The 17,419-nt window shown below is 47.7% G+C and overlaps 1 protein-coding gene across 1 annotated transcript in view; it reads left to right on the top strand.

Annotated features, from left to right (window-relative positions):
• SLC2A9 (solute carrier family 2 member 9) overlaps positions 1-17,419 on the top strand; it is a 176,017-nt gene that overhangs the window by 136,967 nt on the left and 21,631 nt on the right. Inside the window, 1 exon segment of the mRNA XM_032631748.1 lies at positions 16,641-16,768. Coding sequence (XP_032487639.1) covers positions 16,641-16,768 — 128 coding nt within the window.

Below are 17,419 nucleotides of genomic sequence, written 5' to 3'. Positions count from 1 at the left end.
AAAGCTTAGAATCTCCTGGCTATTGTTATGTTAAGATATTACACCTGGAGGTGTTGGACTCAGTATTAGGGGAAGGAACCCTGAAACAGCAAGGGACGACTCAAATGCTGATGCCCACATACTCAGAAGAGGCAGGAGCTGTGGGTCTTCAAACCGTCTCTTGGCTTTAAGTCGAGATCTTTCTAAGGCACCAGTGTCTGCACGAATAGAGTATCCTTTGGAATCTGCATTCGTTTCCTATTTGCTGTTGTGATAAATTATCACAATCTCAGTGAATGAAAACAACACTAGTTTATTAACTTACAAGTCTGAGCCCCAAAGTCTAAAACGAGTCTGCAGAGCACCTTTCCTTCTGGAAGCTCTGGGGGAGAATTTATTTCTTGCCTGTTCCAGCCTCTCAAGGCCGCCTGCATCCCTTTCTTCACAGTCTCTTCCTCCACCTTCAAACCTCTGCTTCTTCTCATAGCATCTCTTTTTCTGACTTTGACCCTCTTGCCTCCCTCTTTTAAGGACTCTTATTTTAAGGACATTGAGCCCACCTTGACCAGGCAAGATAATTTCCCCATCTCAAGATTCTTAATTCCATCTGCAGAGTCCCTTGGCCATTTAAGGTAACATTTTCACAGGTTCTGGGGATTAGGATGTGGGCTTCTTTGGGGGGACCTCATTTCCCCTATCACAGCATCCTTTATGCTCCAAGTTTTCATGAGGGGAAGAAAACAACAGGAATATGAAATGGCATTTCCTCTATGTTTCCCATGGGCAGCTTCATGTAGTCGGAAAACTATGGGCTTCATCCTCTTCCAGCCTTGGGCCTGAAGGCCGGGACCCCACTTACCAGCTGTGTGACCTTGGTCAGGTTAGCGCAGCTCTCTGATTCCGTCCTGTCTGTAATATGAGGATATGTATATGTAATATGAGGATAATGCATACAAGAAAGCTATGGTCTGAGTGTAAAAGAAATCTCTGCCAAGTGCCTAATAAAATCCCAACTCACAGAAAGCCCTCAAGAAATGGGTGCTGTTACAAGGTTTCCGAAGCCACAGCTTCCTGTGCTTAAGAAAACTGCCCCTGATGGGTGGCTTCTTGTCAGCAGAAGCCGGTCCCCTGCGGCGCTCTGCAATTCTGGAGGCCAAGCTTTGGAGACCTGAGAGTCTTCACTAAATCAAGCAAGCCTTCGGGAAGAGAAGTGCTTCTGAGAGGACATCAAACGGCACAGGTCAGGGGGTTATTTTTCTAAGGCAGTGGTATCTCTAACGGTAAATCTCAGCCACATGTAGTCCCATTTCTTAGACCCAGTCAGGGGAAGAGCTGATGCATGTCCGTGTACTGCCTCACCCCTGAGGTGTGTCCCTGTGTGCATCAAGCTGCTTTCTTTAAGTAAAATATGGGTGAAAATAGAAAATCAAGCTCGTGAGAATTAGGTCTTAAAAGGGCCTGCAGGGCTTCCCTGGTGGCGCAGTGGTTGTGAGTCCGCCTGCCGATGCAGGGGACATGGGTTCGTGCCCCGGTCCGGGAAGATCCCACATGCCGCGGAGCGGCTGGGCCTGTGAGCCATGAAAAAAAAAAGAAAGGGCCTGCAGGGGCTTTCTTTATAAGGAAACTCATGCATGCGCTTTAGCGCATGAATTTTCTGAACATATGTTGGTGGCTTACAGTACATTTTTTGCTGTTTTATCTGTTCTCAGTTATGTTCCCAATTAATTCATTCAACAAAATATTTTGAACACATACAGTGTGCCAGGTACTGTGTTCCGTACTGAGGATGCAGAAATGGAGACATTTTCCCTCTCTGTGGAGTTCATCATCTAATTAAGATAGACAAATAATTCTAGCCTAAAATAATTATACATAATTATAAATTATAAAATAATTATAAATAATTATAAATTAGGTTGTAAGTAAGTATAACCTAAAAAACTGAAAACATAACCTGGGAAGTGCAAATTCCGTGGGCTCGGCTGTCACGTACAATAGGGGGAGCGGGATAAGTAAGGTTGGTAGGAAAGTGCATTTGTTAATTTAAAAGTATTAATCGGGCTTCCCTGGTGGCGCAGTGGTTGAGAGTCCGCCTGCCGATGCAGGGGACACGGGTTCGTGCCCTGGTCCGGGAAGATCCCACATGCCGCAGAGCGGCTGGGCCCGTGGGCCATGGCCGCTGGGCCTGCGGGTCCGGAGCCTGTGCTCCGCAACGGGAGGGGCCACAGCGGTGGGAGGCCCGCGTACCGCAAAAAAAAAAAAAATTATCAAGCACTCCTTATGGTGACACAGCACCCAAGACACACCGGTGAATGACACAGGGACGTGGTCCTTGCTCTTGGACCTTACGTCTTGGAGAGGAGAGAGGGGAGGGGGAGTGTTCAGACCCCAAGCTGCACACCACCAACAAATGCATATTTATAGAACCCTGACCAGTAAACTAATGAATACTTTATAATGAGTGACATGAACTAAGAAGGAATAAATAGAGTAAAAGAAGGGCTGCTTTAGTGAGGGCAGACAGGTAGGGCCTCTGTGAGCATTGAAGGCAAGACTTGGATGCTAAGAAGGAATCAGCCCTGTGAGGATCTAGGGAAAGGACGTGCAAAGGTCCTGTGGGAGAAACTTGCTTGAAAGGTTCAGGGAAGGCTAGAGTGTTGTTAGGAAGGGAAAGAGGTGAAGTTAGAGGTGAAGTTGGAAGAATAGCAAGGACCAGGTGATGGAGCAGCTCATAACTCTTTGGTAAGGAGTTAGGATTTTATTTTTAATGCAGTGGGAAGCTATTGGAAGTTGGAAGCAGAGGAGGAATTTGATCCAGCCTCGAAATGCAAGAGATGTGGCTATATTTCAATCCTTCATTCAGCAAATCATTATTAATTACCTACTATGTGTCTGGCTCCACCCTAGGCCCAGGGGATGCAAAGATGAGTAAGACTCTCCTAGTAGAGAAACAGCCAGTTTCATTCATTCATTCATTCATTCATCCATTTACCGATGTTTACTGAGCTCTCATACCCTGAGCCTAACACTGTTCTAGAAATTAGGGCAGAGCATGGAGCAAAACAGACAATATATCTGCCCTCAAGGAGTTGACATTCTGTTGGAGGAGGGTTATAGTGAAAACATAAAAATATAAATAAATTAAAATTTTAAAACATAAATATCATATAAAAATATAGTGATGAGAGGAAGAAGAATGGTGGAGGGGGTGCTGAGATGGGGACAGGGCACAGAAGTCCTCTCTGGGGAGGTGATAACAGAGCAAAGATCTGAGGGATGGGAGGGAGGCCGCTGTACGGGTATCTGGAAACAAGCAGTCCAGGTAGAGGGAACAGCCGGTGCACAGGCCCTGCGTGTAATTCCATGCTCGAGAGGGAAGCTCCCAAGGTGCTGATCCAGGTACCAAGATGCACCAGTGAGTGACACAGAGACATGGTCTTTGCACATGCCAGCCTCAGGGAGGACCTCCCGAGGAAGGAGTAATGCCGAAGCTGGGGCCTGAGAGGTGATCAAGACTCAGATCTGGGCTCTATCGAACAGCTGGACTCTTACTTTCACAAGGAGTGAGCTCCCCATCACTTGAGGTATACAAGGAACAGTGTTGATGGGACTCCATAGAAAGGAGCTGGAATCTGACCTGGAGTCCAGCCCTGGCTGAGAAGGGCACTGATTCATCCATTGTCCCCACCTTCCCCCAACACCCCCTCCCCGCCCCCATCTAGGCCAGGCCTGTCCCTTCATCCCTCATGGGTCCATGAGGGAGACAGGTGGTATCCCCCAGTGTGCAGGGGGCTATAGGCACACAGAGGAAGGTGGCAGCAGTGAATTTTAAAAGGTGAGAAAGAGTTTTCAGGCAGACAGTTGGGAAAAGGAAGGGGAAGGGGATCCCCACAAGGAACCACCAGATGCAGGCCAGGTGCATTCGGGCACTGTAGGTTGTCCTCCTTGGCTGCTGGCTTTGCCCTTTCCAACAAGGCAGCAGCTTCACTGGCAGGAGAACCCAGGCTGTGGATTCAGGCCAACCGATCAGCTGTGGTCCCGCCCAGCAGGAAGGTTTCTGCTCCCCCAGGAGCCAGGGCTGAGCAGACCCCTATTGGGTTTAGGCTTTTGATCTGGAAATGGTTCAGCTGTGCCAAGGCTGGCATGTCACAGCCAACCCAGGATGAAAACGCAGCTGGGGCGGCTACCTGCAAAGGCAGCGCTCCCCGACTTCCAGGGATAGCTTTTTTCTCAGCCTTAACATCTGCTGCAGCCGTAGGAGCTGTGGGCTGCGAGGATTTGAGGAAGACACCTAGAAAAAGAGAATAAGCTCACCTCTCCACTGAGGGAAACTCCCAAGGAAAATCAGGAAAAACCCCAAGGCCTTCCTAGGTCACACGCACCCGGAGCACTTCAACTTGGCCTCACGGGATCTATCGCAGCATCCTCGGGTCTCCTGTTTTAATCATCTGAACGTGGGCTCCCTTCTCTGTGCTCCCCGACTCAGCCTCATAGCTGGTGTGTCAGGAAGACCACGTGTCAAATCCTACCTCTGCTGCGTATTAGGTAAATGACCTTGGGAAAGTCACCTCCCCTTTTCGTGCCTCAGTTTCCTCATCTGTAAGTTGGGGATAATACTGCTGACCTAGTAAGAGTCTTAGGCAATTAGAATTAATTACTATGACTCTGCACAGGCAGCTACACAGTGGGTGGGCAACACAGGTAGGTATTATTATTTAAGCTGTTCACCTTGACTGAGAGGATTCCATGGAAGGTTCAGTAGACCTGGGTTAGAATCTCACTTCTGCCACTGCCTTACCAGCTGTGGGACCTCAGCTAAGAGTTTTTACCTTGGGCCCGATTCCCTCATCAGTAGTTTGCCTGGGCCAGTCTCAGCTTGCCCCGGATATCCTGACGTCATTATCAAGAGCAGCCCCTGTGTCTCTGAAAACACATCATACAGTCTCTTCACCCATCAGTCAGTTGGGCATGACACGGCCACCCCCAAGGACTCCTGGGAGGATGAACAGAGAAGAGGCAAAGGAAAACTCCTGATGAACCCAAAAAGGCCCACCCGCCATGTGCCAGACTCACATTTACAGAAACATCAGTCTGAGAGCCAAAGACAAGCAACAATTTAAATTCTGCCACAGCCAGGCACTAGGGCACCATTCTCAGCAGGCGGCAGGATTTGTTGAAAACTTCATTCTCCACCTTTCTTGATCTCAGCATCGCTCATGTATTGAGTTGCCACAAAGCCCAGCTCCTGCCCCCTCTAGGCTCACATTTGAAACCCTTTCCATTGTCTCTTCTCGTTCTTCTCAGTTCTTCCTTATGTAGATCAATTCGGCCTGTCCAAAAATACCTACAACTTGAATTTTCTCTTTCCCCGCATCTCATAAACACAATAAACGCTGCTAAGTGATCAGGAAATAGGTTGAGATACCACTGGGGTGACCAACCACTCCAGGGGTTTCTGAGATACAGGATGTTCTGTATGTAAAGCTGGGACAAGCTGGTCACCCCAGATGCCCCAGGAGTCTAGACTAGAAATCAATTTTTGTTCGGAAAAGGGCAAATTGGTGTCGGCTTCGGTCTTGGACAACACATGACTTTGAAAAACCAGGATGGGTTTCCCCAGAAAGAGACTAAGACAAGGACTCAAGGAACCTGTTTATTTAGGAGATGATCCCAGGAAACACCTGGAAATGGGCACCTGAGGTGGGGAAAGGAAGGCAGCAGAAGGGAGGTGCATTGTGCAGTAAATCACTGCCACGGGCAACCAGAGCAGAATCCTTCTGGGAAAGTCTGAAAAGCTGTAGGAAATACACATCTCAGAGTCATTCCCTGCGAAGTATTTATAGCATCTCCCTGCAGGCAGTCTGGGGAAAAACTGGTGTCAGCTCCCCAGCCCTCTGGTGATGGAAAGCCAGACAAAGTCTTGTGCCTGGGATGTGGCCGGGAGGTGGGTGAGGGGCCAGCTGCACTGAGGTGGGAGGGGGCACCTGGAATAATGGGGGGGTCACCGACCACATCTGCTTCAGCATTCTGGGATCTTGAGCCAGACAGCACCATGAACCCACAGGATCTGAGATGCCATCTAGCCCAGGAACCATGACTCCATCAGAGCTGTATCCCCAGTGCCCGGCACAGCCTCAGCTCAGAGCAAGAACTCAGTCATTTGTGTCCACTGAACGAATATACAGATCCACTCTGCCGAGACCCAGGCTGAGGGTGTGACTGCCTGGACTTGCCGGTGCCAGGCTCTGTCCCCAGCGTCCTTGACTCTGTTCCGGTCTGCCTTATAACTCAGCATCCGTACTAAAGACCCTTCCTCATCCAGTCGCCCTCGCTTGTCTGTTTCGACAGCCCCTCTAGTGCTCATCCAAATAAGGAAGGATGTTAAATTGTGCCCATGAGAACTGACTCCTGAGACCTCTGACCTCTGGCTTTATTGAAATGTAAACTCCTGATCAGGCTTTGTACATCCTCTGAGCGTGCTGAACCTACCAAACAGAACACGTCCTGATAGATTTGAATGTGTTTTCCTACCTGCACTCATTAGAGTGGGGCAGCTCCTCATTTTTAATTAGAATTAGCAGAGTCCGTTTGGCCTTATGTGGCCCATTTGCTCCTGAGCTGCTTCGAAAACATCCCCTCCCCCAGAAACTCCAGTACAGAGACCTTCAGACCTAAGAATTTGACCTAAAAGTCCAGATTAAAGAAATACCACTAGACTAAAGTCTTCATCAAAACATACTAACTGGTGGTCAAGAGGGGACTCGCTTTGTGTTTCAGTGGAGTGCAATTCAGAAAAGAGTCTAAGTCTCATGGTGGATCTTATGCAAATTCAGGTTAGAATCACAGAAGATGGTTGTTAATGATGCTGAAGGGCACAAAATACTTTTACGCAAACATTTCTCCAATTTTTTTCTCAAGTTCCCAATGATCGTGTCCTAACCAGCATCCCTATCCGCCTCCACACTCTCCCTCCACAGACACAGGCTCCACTCTGCATCCAGGACTGCTTTCCCATCACAAATCTGATCGTGGCTCTCTCCTGCTAAAGCCTTTCAGCTGGTCACTGCATCTCCCACCTGCAAACTCCAAACCCCCTAGCATAGCAACCTAGACTCCAGGATCCACCCAGCGGACCCTCCAGGCGATGCATCTGCTGTCCTATCTCCCCCGTCCAAGCTGGGTTCCCACCAAACAGCACCCTCTAGACCCACCCCCATGCTCTGCCCCATGCTGGCCCCCCGGCCCAGCTAGCCCTCCATCCACCAGCCACAGAGTGAATTTCCACCTGGCACTTAAAAGGCTTAACTGTCTGTCATCATTTCCTGTTCATTCGTCCATTCCACAAACATCTATTGAGCGTAAATGTCTATTAAGGAACACAGTTGCTATGGGGAAGGCAACGGTGAGCAAAAGAAACAAGATACCTGCCCTCAAAGAACACAACAAACAAGCGGAGAATAAAGCAATTAAAAGATAGTGATACCATCCATGGAAGGACTAGGTGGTGGTGATGGCACCTCCTCCTTCTGTCCAATTAAATTCACGCCAAGTCTCAATTCCCCTCCTGGAGGAACCTCCCTTCCCTTTCCTTAGGAGACATGCTCCATGCGGGTGGGACCACAGGCTGGGGTCAGGACCTCTGCCGCTTAGCTGCTTGGGCTGGGATTAGGCTGGGAGGAAGGGGAGAAAGATGCCATCACAAATATATTATCACCTACTGGGAGCCCAAGCCCATGATAAGTAAATTGCCCACATCCCTTGTGCCCTGAAGTATGTCCAAAGCTGGGGACATTCCCAGCAGTGGGAATAGTCAGCATAGGCAGGAGCTACGAATTCCCAAGGACAGTGACTAGAGCAGACAGGCTAGCTTGGAAACCCTGAGACATGGAGAATATCACTTCATCAATCTGGCCTCAGTCTCCACACCTGGAAGATGGGGATGGGGCTGGACAGGTGGTGTCTGATTTTGCAGCATCTCTGGATACAAAAGGAGCAAACTGCCTTTGCTCTTTCAGTTCAGGCCAAGGACGACTGCTGACTTGTAATTCCTCCTTATCTATGACTGGCAATGTCTGATGCTGTATCCCTATGGAGTTTATCACCCCCTTTCTGAAATAATTTAAAACTCCACAAAGGGGAAGCTTTTCCAGAGTCTGACACATAGGAAGTACTCAACGCATGAACTATTTTTATTGTTAAAATTGCTCTGAAGGGGTGTGGTCCAGGAGAATGTTAATCTTGTGATGGGTTTGGCCTTTTTTTTTTTTTTTTTTTGCGGTACGTGGGCCTCTCACTGTTGTGGCCTCTCCCGTTGTGGAGCACAGGCTCCGGACGCACAGGCTCAGCGGCCATGGCTCACGGGCCCAGCCGTTCCGCGGCATGTGGGATCCTCCCAGAACGGGGCATGAACCCGCGTCCCCTGCATCGGCAGGCGGACTCTCAACCACTGCGCCACCAGGGAAGCCCATGGCCTTCTTGACTTAGTGGACCCCCAGATGCTGGAGGCTCCTTGAAAGCGGAAGTTGAGTCTACTTCTTGCCCACCATGGATGTCCCAGCATCTGGCTCATAGTTGATACACAAAGAACATGTATTGAGTGAATGAATGATGAGAAGATGGTAGCAGTTGTTATGATTGAGCCTTTGCTGCATGTTGGACACATTGCTAAGCACTGTCTCATTTAATCCCCAAACCATGCTAAGAGGTAGGAACTGCAGCTCTATCCTCATTTTATAGATGAGAAAATTGAGAGCCTTATGACTTGCTGTGGTCACACAGACTGTAAGTGGAGAGTTTATCTGACTCCAAAGCCAGCGCTCTTAGCCACTAGCCTGGGCGCCTCAGCATGGTCATAATTTACATGTGCTGAGTAGACAGGCTTTACTAAGTTTTCAAATAGCTCATCCAGTGCTCAGGTTATAGGCTTAGAGAAGGACCACAGCCTCCCACATGTGGTCTGTGGAGCCAGAGGTGCCCACTGAGAGTCAGGATGGGACGAACCTCTGGAAGGGCTCCAAGGAGGTGGGCATCTGAGCTCCCCAGAGACAAGGAGACAGCCTTGCCTCTCCTGTTGGGCTGAACAGGCATCCTCTGAGGTAAGGAGCTTCCAGAGCGGGTAGCCCCTTTGGGCACTGCTCAGCTTCCTGCACCGGCTGGGTTCTGGTGCCAGCTCCCCCCAAGGCTGCAGGCTGTGCTCACTGATTGCTGAGAAGCTCCCACCTGCCATCGTAAAACAAACTTGTTTGGAAATCCTGCCTGTATGTCTCCTGGGGAAAGGGCAGGGGAGAGAGTCTCCTGGGGAAAGGGCAGGGAAGAGAGTCTCCTGGGGAAAGGACAGGGGAGAGAGTCTTTTCCCCCAACCAGAAGCTCTTGGTTTGGGGACAAGACCCATCATTTATAGCTTGTTCCACCTTGAGCAAGCCACTCTGTTACTCAGTGCCTTGATTTCCTCACCTGTCCAGTGAGGATTAGAATGTGGGCTAGTAGATTCTGAAAATGCTCAGCACAGGACTTGGTACATAAATGTTGGGTGAAAATGGGTGAGTGAAGGGACAAACAAGATTAAGTCTAGGGAAAGAAACACAGCAAACTAACCATAAAGAATTTTCAAACTGATTATATTTGATTTATAAAAATTTAGTAAGCCATTTTTCAAAGCTGGTACTTAAGGGGAAAATGTATGTAAAGGCTTATGTGACTTATGGACACACATATGGAGATTTTTTAAGGGATTTCTAGGCATTTTAAAGGGCTTTTGAAATTGATGATAGTGGTTCCATTGAAGAATTTTAATAAAGATGAATTATAGGAAAGTTTGGACAGTTGCCCTTTATTTCTTTTCTATACAAATTGAGATTTTTCTCAGGTACATGGCAAGAGCTAGAAAACAGCAGAGGAAGAGGAAGGGAGCTAAAGAAAATGTGCAGGGAAGCTTGCCAGGGGCATAAATAACGAGGGATGTATTTGCTGGAACGTGACATACACGCATTGCTAAGCAGGCTGCATTTGATCCTCAAAACAATGCTAAGAGATAGGAAGTAGTGTTATCTTCATTTCATAGATGCAAAAACTGAGAGCCATAGATGTCCTTTCCCATGGTTACATAGCCAGTAGGTAGAAATGTGGGAATTTCAATCGGGTTTGTCTCCAGAGGAGAAAGAACGGTTGTGAGAATAGACCTGGTGTCAGATGGCTCCTCGTGGTGGACACCAGGGGGCGCGATTGTCCAGTACAGCTTGGTTGTTACAACAGTGAGCCAGAGACAGGAGCTTTGTGCCACACCCTGCTCCATGCTCTAACCATAGTGTGACCCCCCACCCATGCTCTAACCACAGTGTGATACCCTACTCCATGCTCTTAACCATAGTGTGATACCCTACCCCATGCTCTTAACCATAGTGTTACATCCCACCCATGCTCTTAACCATGGTGTTCTACTCCCATTCCTGAAGCAAATACTAAGATATCTAAGATATAAACACTTAACTACTCAGACATACATATTGCAGAGGCCATCGTGAAGTCTAACGCCTGGAGAATAGATGTCAGTAGCAAAGATGATTGGTGTCCCTCCTCAAATCCCCTCTAACCCTAACCCGAACCCTTTCAGGGCATCCCAATAGGACCTGCAGCTGCCACCACATGCACCTTTACCCTGAGGGCCTACAGACGTCACTTAGCCCAATCTTATGGCCGCCAAAAGCGCTGCCCGAAGAGCAGCCCTCAGTCGATGACTGACAGGTTTGGTGGATCCATACCCAGCTCCCTTGCCTCTCAGATGGGACAGCTCTGAGATGTGTTTTCCACAGTTTCCCAAGGGTCTCCAATTGGAGTAAGCTCTGGTTGTCCACAGTGGTAACTTGTTGATGACATATCTTTTATTCACTTCCTTCAGTTACCCACACTTTTACTAGTATTTCCTAGGATCAACTCACACATAAACTACTGTCAGGGTTTGCTTCTGGGGGAATCCAGAATAAGATAGCCAAATAAAATAACAAATAATTGCCAAATAAGATAACAAGATATGTTGACCAAGAGATGTCATCATGGGGGCTTATCTTCAGTGTTTAAGTTGTATTGTATGATTAGGCAATAGGTATTGAGTGCTGTAATATGTCTTGTTTCCATCCTGTATCCAGGCATACGGGGAAACAACAGGACAAATTCATTGTCATCTTTCTATCCTTTTTAACTGAAAGTTGCAGTCAAAAGAAAGCAGCGTTTGCAGTCAAAAGATCCAACTCTAACACTTACAAGTGGGACTAGTAACTTAGGTAAGGCCCTTCATCTTCTAGAGTCTTAGTTTCCTAATCTGTAATAATAATTCATAACTCATAGTTTGGTCGTGAAGAAAGAGTCAATGAGATCAGGCATGTAAAATCTTTTCTCAAATAGTAATGTCCACAAAATAAAAGGCCCCCAAACAGATCATTTTAAACAAGGCGTCCCCTTGTCACAATCCTTTACACAAAAGTATTGTCTTCAACTGCCCTTTAATTTTGAAGCATATAATTTTAAGATAAGCAGCATCTACACACCTACCAAAAGGAACACCAATACCTTGGTTTTAAAAACCTAATCATAAAGAGATTTCAGGTAAATACGGTCATGTATAGCCTGGTTATAGGATCTCCCTCCCCCAAATATCTAACAAAATGAGCAGAAAAAAAATAATTTTTTTTGAAAAAAAAACAGTAATAACAACCAAACAAATCTTTACACCGAAAAAATCTGGCCATCAACCAAACAAAAAAATTATACCATAGACTTTGAAAATTTGCACCAATTAAGGATAATTCTAGTGTGGGGCTAGAATTCGGTCTCCACTCCTCAGAAACATCACTAACCAGAGAAGGGGATTCAAAAACGGTTAAGAACTCTCACACTAACATCCTAATCTGTGAGGGAAATAGAGTAAGGAAGTGAGTCGGCAACCCTGGGGAAAGATAAAAAGATGCCTTCCCCCACAGCAAACCTCAAAGGCCCTGGGGCTTCTCAATTTCCAAGACTTTGTCCTAATTTGAGAAGACCAGTCGAAGCCCACAGAAGTAGAAAATCCCCCTGACCCTGTGGAATGGGTTCTGCAGGTCACGTCACAAAATCTCACAGGAAAGAAAAAGCAGAGCCCAGACCTCCCAGAAGAGGCTTCTGGCAGCCCTCACCACCTTCCGCCTACAACCCCATTCCCACCTTTTATAGAAGTTAGTGGAAGATCATACTCACACCTTGCTTGAAAGACAAGACAACCCAGGAGACAAAAAGAAAAGGTGCCAAAGATGACTCACTTGCCATATCAGAGCAGATGGAAATCTGGACGGAGTGCCTCACTCTACATATAGGAAAGGAGAACAGGAGCACAGGGCAAGCACCAGCATGGCACATGGAAGAAGGAAGAAAGGAAAAGAAGGGAGGAGAGAAAGAGGGAAGAGATTGCCCAGGGCGTGAGGAATGTATGCAGAAAACAAGAGAATAAAGTCAGTTGAGAGACTGTAGGTGCAGAAGAGAGACAAAGTTGATCCAACATAAGGATAAAAATTGTCTCAGAATAAAGAATCCAACATGTAGAACAGAAGTTTTCAAAAGTATAACCTAAGGAATGAATAAAGAGTGAATCTGTAGTCAAAGGGACACACCATGTTCTAAGAAAGATGGTTATGGGAAGATCAACACAAGACCCACCATAGTTAAGTTAATAAACTTCAAGGATAAGGAAAGATGTCTTCGGGGCTTCAAGCAGAAAAAGCCAATCACTAAAGCAGAAATATCAGACTCGCTCTAGGCTTTTTTATAGCAACATTCAATTTGCCAAGTACCGAAATACAAATGGGGATCAATCCTGGGTGGAAGGTTTAGGGATGACTTTTGTTTTCTTTTTATGCCTTTCTATATTGCATGCTTTCCTTAATTGTTTAAAAGGAGCAAATATTATGATAATCAGAAAAAAATGATAAAGCTATTTTCATTTTGAAAAGCAAAACAAAGATAGAGGACCTGCAAGAAACCTGTTCTGTTTCCATATCAAACCCCATTCCTTCTCATTTTACCTTGGATTCAAAGAAACGGACCACGAGAGGCTCAGGAAATCAGGCCACCCATGCCTTTAGGCAAAAGAGAAACAAGTGAATTCCAGGACTTGGGAGAGCATTCAGATAAAACCATGAAGACTGCTAAGTTCCTTTCACATATTTTAAAGATCGTCAGTGTCTTACACTTGCTTCCTTCACAATGGAGTAATTAAGACTCAAACTTGGAAGTCACCCAGCCTTGAGTGTGAGTCCCACTAGTGATGTGATTTGAGGATATTACTTAACTTTCTTAGGCCTAGGTTACTTTATATGTTAAATGGGGAAAAAATGATGGTAGTAACTACCACATAGCAGTGATAATTAAATGAAATGATGTATGTCAAATGCTTTTCCCAATGCCTGTCACATAGTTACCACAACCATCATTCAGCAACCGAAGCGGCACCATTATCTCTATTATCATCATCCCACCATCATCTTCATTTCTACCATCCCCATCATCATCATCACCATCACCATCACCATCACCATCCTCACTAGCATCATCATCAAGACCATCCCCATCATCATCAGCACCACCATCATCTTCATTACCATCACCATCATCATTATCACCATCACTCCTTCTTAAGAGACTTTGGGCTTGTCACTCCCCTTCTCTGAGCTTCAGCTAACTCATAAAAAGGGGGGAAATAACTCAGAGGAGTTTTAAACTAGTATCCTAGTAGCTAACAATTATTAAGTAGGTAACACTTATTGAGTACCTCTCATGGGACAGACTTACACTAAGTACTTGCACACAGTTGTTCATTTAGTCCTCACAAATACCCTGAGCAGTAAGTCCCTGCTATCATACTTCACATGTGAGAGATCTGAATTCTAGAGGGATCTGGTGGAGCCAGGACTTCAACCTGTTCTTACTGACAACAGAGCCCAAGCCCACTAGGCCTCACCACCTTCTTTGGTTGTGAGGTTCAAAGGAAATAATGGAAATGAAAACCCATCGGCACAGTGAGCTGTGTAGGATCCCCATGGTTGCTTATAATTGTTCTCTGGGGGTGGCCTGAAGGTCTGATGAAGGAAACAGAGAAGAGACCTGATGTAGATGTCCTGTGAACCCAGGGTATCTTAATCATTCCTCCACTGATCCTGAAAACCTTTACAGAGCACCTGGTACGTGTGTCCTAGGTGCTGTGCTGGGAGGAGGGCCATAACCAATAAACAAGTCATGGCCTCAGCCCTGAAGCCACAAAGAAAGTACAGGGAGGCAGGTTCGTCAATGTTCTGCTCCATTTGGAAGCTGGTGCACCAATGTTAACTGAGTTATCCACAGATGCTTCCAAAACACACCTAGGAAAGCCAGGGAAGGTGAAACACCAGCCCTCAACCCTCTTCAGGCTTCAGAATAGCTGGGAACTGCCCCCTGGGATATGCAGCAAGGCTCACGGCAGTGTTATCTGCAGGACCAACTGGGTGTGTGACACATACGCTTTCCAACAACGCAATATCACATGCTCTACAGACCTAAGGTTGGTTTTAGCACATTTCAACGTGCAATCATTGTTCCTGCACATTTTGATAGATACCTTTAAGATAAAGAGACTCCCCCTTTTGTAATAAACTGCATATCAAAGCTTTTCAAAATTAAGTGTTGAGCATTTAATTCAAGTAAGTAAATACCAATCGCCTGTCTACTCTGTGTCAGGCAAATGGAGATGCTGCCTGCCCTGGAGACCTCACAGTCTAGCGAGGGGTCGGGGGTGGTCCATTCTGAGTCATTTTTGAGGTGTGGAGTCCAAGGCTTGCTGGCAGCATGCTGGGGTGATTGTTGTGAAAACTCTGGAGAGACGCAGACTTGAGCTGGTCCTCTCTGTGACCTTGGGTTGCTTGGTTGAACTTGATGATGAGTGTTGCATTTGTGTGCAGCGCTCTCTCTAAAAGCTTTGCGTCCATGGGATGGAGAATTCCCAAATTCGGCCCCTTCCTTCCATCCCCACCGCCACCATCTGAACCCTCTAGACAACCATCGCCTCCTCCTGCATCCAGCCCTGCATCCTCCGGTCAAGCAGCTGTGATCTCTACAAAATGCAAACTGATCACATCAACCCCTACTTCAACCCCCTCACTGGTTTTCTTCAATGGCAGCCCCTCTCCTTGATCTCCAGAGGCTGCTTAATTGGCCCTGCTCACCTTTGCCACCTCATTCCATGCCTCTCTACCCTCCCTCAGGTGTCCAGACGGACTGGCCTCTGTTCTGGACCTTGACCCAGTCCTTTTCACCCCTAAGGGTCTCAGCCCTCCCATCCCTCCACCCCAAATCTAGCAAGATCTTCCCCAGATCTTCACAAGCTGCATCTCTTCCTTCAAGCCACATCTCCATCGTCACCTGCCCGGAGGGCCCTCCCCACAGCTATTAACCTAGATCCCCACCCCCTCCACTGCCCTGAGCATTTCCTCCAATGCTTATCACATGCTGCGATTATCTATTGCTCCTTCACTTCCTTTGTAAGAAACAAGTCACCTTGTCTCTCTCACCAGATGAGGGAGTCTCAGCAGGGCAGGGGCATTGCCGCTCTCCTCCAAGACTGTGGGACCAGGCCCAGCACAGCCAATAATCACCGAATCTTGATGGAATGAGCCTGGTGGTTCCCAAACTGAGATGGGCAAAGGCCCTCAGGGTTTCCCCTTCTACTACCCATCCTGTCTTTTCTGTGGACCTCCAAGGTGTAGGTCTGATTCGAGTGGAGACTCCTGTTGAGGACGGCGGGGAATGGGGGTGTCATCCTGAACCCCACGTCCTGCACGTGGTCACAGGGCCCACTCAGGGTCACAGACTGAGGGTGCAGACTCAGAGAATCTCAGCCAGGTGTGGTGCCCAGAGGGCACTGGGAAATGTGACCCAGTAGTTTGGGTTGCCACGGTGACAAGGGGCCCTCCCGGCTTCTGGAGGCAAGGGGTGAGAAACATTCTGCAATCACTCAGGACAGTCTCTCAGAATAAAGCATTGTCCCGCCCCAATGACAATGATGTTTCTGCTATTACTCCACTGCTGGGGCGACTCAGGGACTGGGGCCCACCAGGCATCCAATCGAGAAGAAGTAAGGACTCCTCTCAAGCAACGATTAGCAGAAAAACCTTGAGATTTGGAGGTCTGAGTCCCAAACCTGAATCTCAGCTCCGCTACTCAGGAGCTGAGTGACCTTGGCTAAGTCAAGTAACCTCTCTGCGCTTCAGTTTTCTCATCCAGGGAATATGGTAGCCAATACCTGGCTGACTCAGTTGTTCTGAAGATAAATTATAAGCTTTCCTAGCACAATATATTCAGTGTCAGTTGCCTGGTACGTCATGTTGATACACATCGTACTCAGTCTGTGGAGGAGCACAGCTTGATTCAGAGGGCATTTGGAAAGCCAAGAGGATGAATCATCTCTCATTTGGGTGGACCAGCTCAGGGGAATGGTTTATGTTACCTTTTGGGGTTACAGGCTGTAACTCCAGCACCCACTCCCAAAGGCATCACTCTCCCAGGTAGAGCCGGCTCTTAGCGGGTGGCGGTCCCCTGCCACATAGAGATGGGTGCTGGCGGCCTGACCTTCCCAGGGAGATTAATCTGCGCCCTGGCTCTGGTTGCAGGCGGCATCCCCTTCATCCTGACCGGCGAGTTCTTCCAGCAATCGCAGCGGCCAGCTGCCTACACCGTGGCGGGAACCGTCAATTGGCTCTCCAACTTTGCCGTCGGGCTCCTCTTCCCGTTCATTCAGGTATGACCAACAAGGGAGCTCTTACTCGTGAGATCCCCTTCGAGTGATGGATGACTCATAACGCAGACTGAGCCTGAGCCTCCCTCAAGTGGAAACTCTATTGACCCAAGGATGGCAAAAATGTAGTTTGGCCTAAATCCTTAATCCTTTTTCTCCCTCCTGCGTGGTCCGGGAGCTGCTCCTAAATGCTAAGGGCTGTCTCAAAAGAAGCGGGCTTCCCGTCGCTGAGGGTCTGCAGGGAAACCTCGGGGAGAATCTCAAACCTGCATTTTTACAGTGCACTCGTCCTGGTGTGAGACAAGGTCCGTGTCATATTTCCAGGGCACGCTGCCACCCTGCCATGCATGTAGCATCCTCAGGTGATCCATCGCCAGCATCACCACAGCTAATGGGGTCATTGTCCCAAGGGTGGCCACCCTTGACAGGAGAATGATAACTCAGGAAACAGATACAAGTTCTATTGGCATAAAGAATCTATCCATTCACTCACTCATCCATTCCACACATATTTACTGAGTCCCTACCTTGTGCCCGGCACTGTTTCAGGCAATGAGGATAGAGGGGAACTAAAGCCTGTGTTGCATGGTCTTGGAGCTGAAACGGGAAGCAACAACAGAGGTGGACATGCTGTTTTAGGTGGGGCAATCAGGG

This window comes from Phocoena sinus, chromosome 5 (assembly GCF_008692025.1).
Source record: "Phocoena sinus isolate mPhoSin1 chromosome 5, mPhoSin1.pri, whole genome shotgun sequence".
Taxonomy (NCBI): Eukaryota; Metazoa; Chordata; class Mammalia; order Artiodactyla; family Phocoenidae; genus Phocoena; species Phocoena sinus.
This window is presented reverse-complemented; position numbering and strand designations above follow the sequence as displayed.